Source organism: Hypanus sabinus, chromosome 25, assembly GCF_030144855.1.
Source record: "Hypanus sabinus isolate sHypSab1 chromosome 25, sHypSab1.hap1, whole genome shotgun sequence".
In the NCBI taxonomy this organism is placed as follows: domain Eukaryota; kingdom Metazoa; phylum Chordata; class Chondrichthyes; order Myliobatiformes; family Dasyatidae; genus Hypanus; species Hypanus sabinus.
Window position 1 is genome coordinate 18,658,709 of NC_082730.1, and position 10,622 is coordinate 18,669,330.

The following is a 10,622-nucleotide window of genomic DNA, read 5'->3' on the forward strand; positions in this document are numbered from 1 at the left end:
TAACACAAACAGCACATTTCACTGTATGCTTCAAGTACCTGTGATAAATAAATGAATCAGAAACAGAATACGTATCTATGTGACTCTTCACTATTCAGAGCTCTTCTATCAAGCAGCTTTAGGATATTATGGGTTTCAATAATGTCACCCCTGATACTTCCAGACTCCAAGGAATGCAAACCCAGACAATCTCACCTCTCTTGGAAGGAACATCCTGACAGATGGGGTGCTTGGAATGTCTCAGAAACCGCTGATCTCCTGGGCTTTTCACACACACCAGTCTCTAGAGTTTACAAAGAGGAGTGTGTTAACATGAAAAACATTCAGCGTGATGACGCGGCCGAACCTTCTATCCTTCAGCGGACATTGACTTCGGTTACTGACGGCCGTCATGGTTCCCCTGGTGCAGCTGTCGCCCTTAATCAAGATGGCTAGGTACTCAGCATTGCTGGTTGGTATCTTTTATGCCAAAAAGCGATATGATTATTTGAAGCCTATTGCAGAAGAGGAGAGAGGATTAGAGGCAGAAGAAAAAAAGAAGAGAGAAGAACTTGAACGTATTGCAAACCAACTAGCAGAAGCAAATGAAGACACTATTTTGAAGTGACTGAACCCATTGAAATAATGAAGAATATGTCAAGAGATCTGTTTTCCTAGTACGGACTAATCAAAAGTATCTATTCAAGGCAACTTTCTGGTGTATTTTTCCACTCTCCCAATGTGAGAGAATAGATTTTTTGAACATTATGTAGTCTTTAAGTTTATTGCTTTCAAATTAATTGTGGAACATGTGATTTAGAGGGAAATTGCTAACAGTGTGTGATTTTGAATTTCAAAAACGTGTTAACAATTCAAGTATAATTTGTCGTGTCTATTTAAATTGTGTAAGAAATCTAGTAGTTTTTGACAGTTGTTTGTTCTGAGCCACTAAACTCTTGAATATTGACCAATATATGCTGTTGAAGCAAATCTTCTGAGGAAATTTTATCTAAAGAGACAAAAAAATTTTTAAAAATGAAATGAAAAACATCAAGTGAGTCGCATTTCTCTGGGCGCGGATGACTAGTTAATGAGAGGCCAGAGGAGAATGGTCAGACTGGTTCAAGCTGACAGGCAGACGATGGTAACTCAATTAACCACGCATTACAACAGTGGCATGCAGAACAGCATCTCCAAACGCACAACACGTTGAACCTTGGAGTGGATAGGCTCCAGCAGAAGCAGGCCACAAAAATACACTCACTGGCCATTTTATTTGGTATAGGAGTTAACCTAATGAAGTGCACTCTGAGTGTGTACTGGCCACATAAATTTGCAAGTGACTGAAAGTGCTTTCGTTCTGGAAGGCTAGTTATCTTAGAAGTGCAAGTTCTTATTAACAGGCAAGCATTAAATGATTTCTCATCTCAAAAGGCCTTTGATTTACAGCGAATGACAGGAGTACATCAATGAAATTCATTTTCCATAATTTTGAATTAGTAGCAGTCCAGATGCCCTGATTAGAAATGCTTACCGTAGCTGACAAATCTATTTTCAGCTGGATTAATAAATACTGTCTGATCTGATATTCAGATCATGAAAGCTTGGGCTTTGCTATGAACAAGGTTTGTTATTTTATGATATTGGACATTTAACAGGCTTCTCAGATGACATATTTTTTGGTCCCATTAACATCAATAGCACCATGTGGCTGCTTATTAATGCAGCGTAAATTAAAAAAGGGAAAGATTTTGTTCTATCATATGCCCACTTTTGCTCGACTTTGGAAGATTTCATACTTGTTAATATGTAAATGATCCCTAGCAAGACTTTGATAAATAACCGACACAATTTCAATTCCATTTTGTGACAGAACGGAAATTTGAGCTACATGATACAGGTACCATAGGTAGGTAGGGTTGTGAAGAAATCTTCTGGTATTGAGCACAAGAATAGGAATTTATGTTGAAACTTTAGAAGATATTGAAGAGGCCTAATTTGGAGAATTGTGCCCAGTTTTAGTCACCTACTTACAGGATAGATGTAAATAAGATTGAAAGAGTGCAGAGAAAATTTACAAGGATGTTGCCAGGTCTGGAGGACCTGAATTATAGGAAATAGTTGAAAAGGTTAGGACTTTATTCCTTGGAATGTAGAAGATTGAGGGGAGATTTGATAGCGGTATACAAAATTATGAGGGGTATAGACAGGGTAAATGAAAACAGGCTTTTTCCACTGAAGTTGGGTGTGACTACAACTGGAAGTCACAGGCTAATGGTGAAAGGTGAAATCTTTAAGGTGATGAGGTGGCACCTCTTCACTCCAAGGGTGGTGAGGGTGCACAATGTGATGGATGCAATTTTGATTTCTACGTTTAAGAGACATTTGGATAGGTACTGGGATGGGAGGGCAACAGAAGGTGATGGCGGGGACAAAGGTCGATGGAACTAGGCAGGTTAATGGTTTGCCACAGACTAGCTGACCTGAAGGGCCTGTTTCTGTGCTGTAGTGGTCTATGACATTATGATTTTATGTACCACAAATCCTTCAGCTGACCTTGGGTCTGAACTAAAATGATCTGATCTCAGTTTTGAGGTTCAAGGCAACAGGAATAAATTCAGCTATATGGATACTCAAGCCTTTCCCTCCACTTATTGGGATCAATACCTTATCTCCTAATCACTTAACTCTGCAGGACCTGGGTCACCACGGTCAGAGGTCGAGGCCCAAAAGATCAAACCTGTCATCTGCAAGTCCTGGAGTGAAGTCCAAAGTTGGAGGCCCAATGTCTTGAGCGTGAGTGTTTGGGGCCTAGGACAGGAGACCCAGAAGTGCCTTGACCTAGGGTTGGAGGCTTGTCTGAGGTTGGGTGGAAGGAAGGAAGGGTGAGAAAGTGGTTTATGTTGTTGGTACTTGTGTTATTCTGCTCAACATCGTTCACATGCTATGTTGGCTCTGGAATGTGTGGCGATGCTCGCAGGCTGCGCCTCCAGAATATCCTTTTCTGGGTTGGTTGTTAATGCAAACAACATGTTTCACTGTATGAGTCAATGTCAATGGTGGTAGAGAGCACCTTCTTCAAGCTCATCTGTGGAACAGCTTAATTTCTACCTTTAATGTCTCTTTTTTTCCTTCTCAGGGAGGATGGGGTTCTGTCACTGCCCTTGACCTGCACCTGCACTCCAACTGTGGTTCTTTATGGTGATGGGACCTGTTTCTGGGGCTCACCGAACGGTCGTTTTTCAATAACCCAAGGGTGAGGCCTAGAAGGCGAGCTCACCTCTGGGGTTCTGAGGATTCACATCCCTGTGGATGAGGTGATTCCATGCTGGAGTTGCTGACTGAAATGTCATAGAGAAAATGGAATATCAGGAACAGCAAATCAGCTGTCAGAGGTCTCAGTACTAGGTGAATTTCTTTCTCTCCCTCTCCCTCTCCTTTTCCCTCTCCCCTTGTAACGTTCTCCTTCGGGTGTAACGAAACGCCGAATTTAACGTCCGGATAAACCACAGTTAATAAGAACCAGATCGCAGTAAGATTAACCATTTACTGTTCACTCTTCACATTAACATATGGTGAAAACTGTTGATAAAACAATACAAGATTGATACAGTATTTGTTCCTTCCTTAATATCACATTTCAAGTGTAAATACTTGCAAAGGTGACTATAACTACATTACACTAAGGTGCAGTATACAGGGAGAGTTTACCTGCTCCATTGACTACTTTAAATACACTTCCATGCAAACTATCCGCGACTCTTTAACTAACGAAAGCATAAACATTATCTACCGTCGTTACCTCTAACAGGATCAGCATTAACATCTTAGTTCAATATATCGATTATCTATTAACTTACAGCGTTGCTCTCACTGTGATTTCTCATGCCTGCAAAACTGCTTCTGCTCAGGTGTGCCTCGTGGAAAGCCCCCACCCTCGCGCTAATTTCAAACCGGTGTTTTCCCACAAGACGCGGTGAAACCGGATGTGACGTCATCGCATGCCGATGTATTTTACATGCAATGAATACACTTTAAACACTTCTAATTCTAACTAGAAAATACTATTGAATGAATTACTAAGCGAAAATATTATAAACTAAATAACTGTCGTAAAGACAGCACACTCCCCGCTTGACCTTCGTAAGGTCACAATGAGCAGAGTACAAACTTAGTCTCTTAATCAGTCATTGGGTAGAAGTAGAATAACTTCTGTAACTGGCCCTTGGTAAATTTTCACATCGCCTTGGTCGGTAGTCTTCAATTCGATCTTCCTGACATGTCCATCCCCGCTAGGGAATGTAACAGTGATTCTGGCCATTGGCCAGCTGTTGCGGGTGGCTTGCTTGTCCCTGAGCAACTTGAAGATTCCTTCGGGGTTCTGTCCACTTTTGTCTCTGTTGCAACAAGGGTAGATATTTTTGTCTCCAGCGAGGCCAGAACTGATTTGCCAGAGCCTGGACTTGTCTCCATTGCCTTGTGTACAAATTCTTGTCTGAGAAGTCTCCTGGTGGAGGAGGTGCTCCTGCCTTCTGCGTAAGGAGCGTTGATGGCGAAAGTATAAAGGGGTTTTCTGGGTCAGAAGACACAGGTAGGAATGATTGTGCGTTTATAATGGCTGTGACCTCTGCCATTAGGGTGCACAGTACCTCGTGGGCCAATCGGGTGCGTTGCTGTATCTCAGGTTTCCTTTTCCAGATTTTCCGTAAGGACGTGAACCGTTTGACTGCCTGCTCTTTGTTATCTGGTGAGCGCTGGCGTGGTTCTCTGATTGGCAATGGGGCAACCCCATTATTTGCTTCATCTCTGAAGACCTTGGTGTCTTTGGGTTTTAAAGAAATGGTATCTTGAGCTGATTGTGCAAGTTTGTTGTCATACTTCGTTTGAACGAAAACTGACTGACCTAGCGTCTCGTCGGTTACTTTATACTTGGTAATGTCTTGTTGTGCTTCTTTAGGGTACACCTCAGTGAGGCAGATCTCGGAACAAGAACGGCTTGACTGAGTTTGACCGCAAACTTCTGTACAGTTCGAGCTGACAATTGTTGTCCTGGAGTGAACCTCTCCCTCCCCGCCGTCCTGTTGTGGGGGTGAAGGAGCGTTGTCGGTTCTTTCATTCTTGACTTCGTCACGGAGCCGTGAGGGTAAATTTCCTTCCTCGTATGGATGTGATGCAATCGTGACTCTCTGAGGTTCCTCGTAGCTGGGGAAGTTATCGAATACGTATGGAGAGGGAAGACGAGCCTGCCTGTCTATTTGAGATTGTACATAGTCGTTTGTGCGTTCCAGTCTGGTCCTTTCTAAAGTAGATCTTGCTTCGGTCAGATCACGCGACCCTTCAGCTTCTTCTATGTACTTTGCTTCTGCCATGGCAGCTTCTTCTTCTCTTTCTCGCTGCAGCACTTGCAACTCTGTCGATATTTTTGCCATTTCCAACTGGGTTTCGGCTTCTCTGGCGGCCCTTTCTTTCTGGATTTCGGCTTCTCTGGCAGCCTCTTCTCTTTGTCTGGCGACCCTTTCGGCTTCTCTGGCGGCCCTTTCTTTCTGGATTTCGGCTTCTCTGGTGGCCAGTTTCATTTTCAAAACTGCTTCTTGTCTGGCGTAACGCAGTAGCACCTTGGCGGCTTCTGCCTTTCTGGCGGCCCTTTCGGCTTCTCTGGCAGCCAGTTTAATTTTCAAAACTGCTTCTTGTTTGGCGTAATGCAGTCGCACCTTGGCGGCTTCTGCCTTGGCTCTTGCCTGTGCGGACTTACTTGATGTCGTTCTACTGCCCTTGTCGCTGGGCGCCATCGACTTGATCCCGGATCGAGCTGACATTGCAGCACTTGGAACACCTGATAACGCCCGGGTGGGCTTACTTGATGTCGGTTTACTGCCCTTGTCGCTGGGCGGCGTCGACTTGATGCTGGATTGAGCTGACATTGCAGCACTTGAAACACCTGATAATGCCGCTTTTTCACTGTCACGTTCTCCTTCGGGTGTAACGAAACGCCGAATTTAACGTCCGGATAAACCACAGTTAATAAGAACCAGATCGCAGTAAGATTAACCATTTACTGTTCACTCTTCACATTAACATATGGTGAAAACTGTTGATAAAACAATACAAGATTGATACAGTATTTGTTCCTTCCTTAATATCACATTTCAAGTGTAAATACTTGCAAAGGTGACTATAACTACATTACACTAAGGTGCAGTATACAGGGAGAGTTTACCTGCTCCATTGACTACTTTAAATACACTTCCATGCAAACTATCCGCGACTCTTTAACTAACGAAAGCATAAACATTATCTACCGTCGTTACCTCTAACAGGATCAGCATTAACATCTTAGTTCAATATATCGATTATCTATTAACTTACAGCGTTGCTCTCACTGTGATTTCTCATGCCTGCAAAACTGCTTCTGCTCAGGTGTGCCTCGTGGAAAGCCCCCACCCTCGCGCTAATTTCAAACCGGTGTTTTCCCACAAGACGCGGTGAAACCGGATGTGACGTCATCGCATGCCGATGTATTTTACATGCAATGAATACACTTTAAACACTTCTAATTCTAACTAGAAAATACTATTGAATGAATTACTAAGCGAAAATATTATAAACTAAATAACTGTCGTAAAGACAGCACACCCCTCTCTCTCTCTCTTTCTCTCCCTCTCTCCCTCAAGTTTGCTGCCAATTTTCAAGTCGGAAAACTCAAAAGAAATGATCCAGCAGGCTTTAACACTGTAATCGGTGAGTTGTTCCTGTTTTCGTCTCCATTCTCGCTGTGTGACACCTCTCTGCCCCTTTATTAGGGAGAGAGACCCTGTTGAATATCAAATTGATGGGTGAACGATTAGTTTTACTACAGATTATGGCCTTTCTTGGGGGCTTGGCTGATGCTTTTTGCTGGAATAAGTGGGAAGGGCAAGTGGAAGGGGGTGAGTTGATGCTTTGCATGGGAGGGGGAAGAAGGGGGCTTTGAGGCTGCAATGTTTTTGCTGTCACTCATTCTTCAGGATACTCTTCTGATTATGCGGATATCTGCAAGGAGCAAAGATTTCAGGTTGTGTATTGTACACATTCTCTGATATTAAGTGAAACTATTGAACTATTATCCTTTAATTAACAGAAATCTAGCAAACCTGCATTTAAACTGGCCAAACATCTTTCTTTGCAAGAAAGATTTCTAAATTTCTATAAACTGCTGCATGTAGGAATCACTCTCTGTATTGACTTGAGTGATGGAAGTTGGGGTTTAAACACATTGGGAAGGGGAACAAATGACAGCCCCATTCGATATCCAGTGACTTCTGATTGCAAGTAAATGTAATTAGACTGGATGTATTCACAAAGCTTCTGTAATTATTGCCAGGAGAGAAATCATTGAATTGCTGAAGTACAATAATTATAAAACTCATTGAATATGTTTTGACATAAACTGCAGGAATGAATTTACCATTGTCTGCTATCTGCAGTGCAATTGCTGTCATATTTATCATAAGGAGCACAGCATATTTTAATTCACTTCATGCTTCCCTACCTTGAGTGTTCCTCCTGGTGATTAACCAAGGAACAACATGCCAATAGATCTATTCTATGACCTACTCATGGCTTCTCTTTCATAACAGAAGTCCAACCGACAACTTTATCTCATCCTTTATAGATTACACTTTAGGGAGAGAAATACTGTGCAAAGGCAGAAAATGACACGGTCTCATGCACTCCAAAAGGCAGTCAGAAAACTGAAAGCTGAGTTTATATAAATTTAGTTGGTTCCATCTTGGATACTAGCCCACAAAGTACCAAGAACATCTTCAGGGAGCGGTGTCTCAGAAAGGCATTATTAAGGACCCCCAGCACCCAGGGCATGCCCTTTTCTCACTGTCACCATCAGGTAGGAGGTACAGAAGCATGAAGACATGCACTCAGCAATTCAGGAACAGCTTCTTCCCCTCTGCCATCTGTTTCCAAAATGGACATTGAACCGATGAACACTATCTCACTTTTTTAATACATATTATATGTTCTTGCATGATTTTTAATCTATTCAACAAATGTATATTGAAATCAATTTATTTATTTATTATTATAATTTTTTTTTCTTCTGTATAACGTATTGCATTGAACTGTTGCTGCTGCTAATTTACCATATTTCACAACACATGCCGGCAATATAGAAACCTGATTCCGATTTTGATTCTGAAGCTTTGAAATTTACAAATATCTGTGAGATGTCACTGAAATTGACATCTAAATGTTATTTAAAAAAAAATGGATAGGTATATGGACAGGAAAGGAATGGAGGGTTCTGGGCTGAGTGCAGGTCGGTGGGACTAGGTGAGAGTAAGCATTCGGCATGGACTAGAAGGGCCAAGATGGCCTGTTTCTGTGCTGTAATTGTTATATGGTTGTATGAAGTTAAGAACCAAACCTGGTCAGGGTGTGCATCGGAAATAACTCAAGCACGTTTTGTTGAGGCAGAGTCAAATGGTGTTGGACCCAGCACAGGAGAAAGTCTCCTAGTTTTGGAAAAGAGGAATTCCTGAGTTGCCAGAAGAGACAGATGCAAGCAATTATCTATTGTGGTTCACGTCCAGAGGGCTAGATCAGTGAATATGGGCATCAATAGGATCAGATGCTCAGAGTAAGATTACTATAATTCTGAAACTTGTTAGAAATGAGGAGATCTGGGTGATGTGCACAGGTCCCACTTAAACAAGCATTTGGTCAGATAAGCATCAAGTCTAGAGCTCATAGACAACGCCTGACCAAAATCACCAGCTATAACTCAAACTTGATGGTTATAGTGTACAAGAAATTGATGGCAAATTCGAAGATAAGAGATGTTTGGAGGAAAGTTCAGCAAAGCTAGATGGTCCTCTCCACTGAAGAGTAATAAAGTAATGCAGCATGAAAACAGGCTCTTCAGCCCAAATCATCTATGCCAGCCAATGTCAATCTGACCTAGTCCTATTTGCCTGAGTTTAGTCCAAATCCCCCAAAACCTTTTCTATCTTAGTCAAAATATTCTTTAAACATTGTAATGGTGCCCACCTCTTTACAGTAGCTTCCTTTGGCAGCACGTTCCCTCTCTCTGTCTAGCAGATTCAGTAAATGGGATGTGGAAAGTGATGGAGTTGATTTCTAGTCCATCTGGAGAGAATATGAAGACTGGCCTGAAGGACAAGCTAGGTAGTTCAAAGCTGTGTCTTTCTGGGTAACAGTTTGTAAGTCAAGGATTACGTGATGTTGAGCCAAGGGTAAGGTGAAATTCTCAGTATATGAAGATATGAAGATATATGAAGATTACATTTCTTCCCCATTCTGATGTTTGGTTACAACCTTCACCAGAAAGTCGTGAATGGTTCAAGATGGCAGCCTACCACCAGCAACTCCAGATCAATTAGGAATGGGCAATAAATGCTAATACCAGCAACACCCAGATCTGGGGGAAAAAAAAACTAAATGGAAAGAGGCAGAAATCTCAAAGCTAGCATGATGCCAGATTTGATTAGATGTACTTTTGTCATTTTGTACTTGACGATACCTACAGATACCTCCTGTACTTAATAAAGTGGCCACTGAGTGTACTTTCGTGGTCTTCCCCTGCTGTAGCCCGTTGAATTCGAGGTTTGATGTCTTGTGCATTCAAGGATTCTCTTCTGCACACCACTGTTGTATTGCATGGTTATTTGAGTTACTGTCACCTTCCTGTCGGCTTAAACCAGTCTGGCCATTCTTCTTTGAGTTCTCTCATTAACCAGGCATTTTTGTCCATGGAACTGCCACTCTGCCACTCACTCGATTTTTTGTTTTCATTTTGTTTTTTACACCATTCTCTGTAAACTCTAGAGAGGATTGTGCATGAAAATCCCAGGAGATCAGCGGTTTCTGAGATACTCAAACCACTCTACTGGCACCAACAATCATTCCACGGTCAAGGTCACTATGATCACATTTCTTCCCCCGTTCTGATGTTTGGTCTGAACAACAACTGAGCCTCTTGACTGTGTCTGCATTGAGTTGCTGCCATTTGATTGGCTGATTAGATATTTGCATTATAGAGCAGGTGTACCTAATAAAGTGTCCGCTGAGTGTATGTTCCCAACTTATCTCCTGTCTTTGAACTTGAGTAAAAGGTAGCTATAGTTAATTTCATTCGTTCTGACCATCCTGTCTTATGAAACAACATTGCAACGTGCCCCAGTTTATTTATGGAACTACTGTCATTCAGCATATAACAACAGCACAATTTACTGATGAGGAACCTTCCTGATCCCCTCTGCGAGAGATCACATATCTAATCTCCACTAACTTACCATCCTCAGCCTGCTCCTACAACCCAAATAATTGCAATAAATTTGTTAGACACAGCCTGCCTTTCATAATAAACTTATATTGGTTCAGATTTATTAGTGTTGCTCTCACCAGATGCTCTGTTCTGACTCCCTTTATAACAGACTCCAGTATTTTTTCTGCTACAGATGTCAAGCTAACAGCTTTAGTATTCCCAAGACTGTGCTTTTGACCTTTTCTAAAGATTAAGGTCATATCAACCATCCCTTGGTCCTCTGATACTACCCCTGTAGTCCACTGAGGCTTCTATCATTATTTGCCTAGCAAACCCTCCACAAATCTTTGCTAAATAGAGATAC

General features: G+C 42.0%; 2 protein-coding genes across 2 annotated transcripts; one reads left to right on the forward strand and one right to left on the reverse strand.

Moving 5' to 3' along the window:
• Positions 1-341: 341 nt before the first annotated feature.
• On the forward strand, positions 342-622 carry LOC132381065 (ATP synthase subunit e, mitochondrial-like). The gene has a single exon (XM_059950242.1). It carries the CDS (start codon positions 392-394, stop codon positions 605-607), a length of 216 nt encoding a protein of 71 aa, XP_059806225.1. The 5' UTR covers positions 342-391; the 3' UTR covers positions 608-622.
• A 2,814-nt stretch (positions 623-3,436) lies between these two features.
• LOC132381279 (uncharacterized) lies at positions 3,437-6,569 on the reverse strand. The gene is made up of 2 exons (XM_059950662.1): positions 6,346-6,569; positions 3,437-6,067 (listed from the first exon to the last, which is right to left on the reverse strand). The coding sequence occupies exon 2, from the start codon at positions 5,898-5,900 to the stop codon at positions 4,272-4,274; it is 1,629 nt and encodes a 542-aa protein (XP_059806645.1). The 5' UTR covers positions 5,901-6,067; positions 6,346-6,569; the 3' UTR covers positions 3,437-4,271.
• Between the last annotated feature and the right edge of the window lie 4,053 nt (positions 6,570-10,622).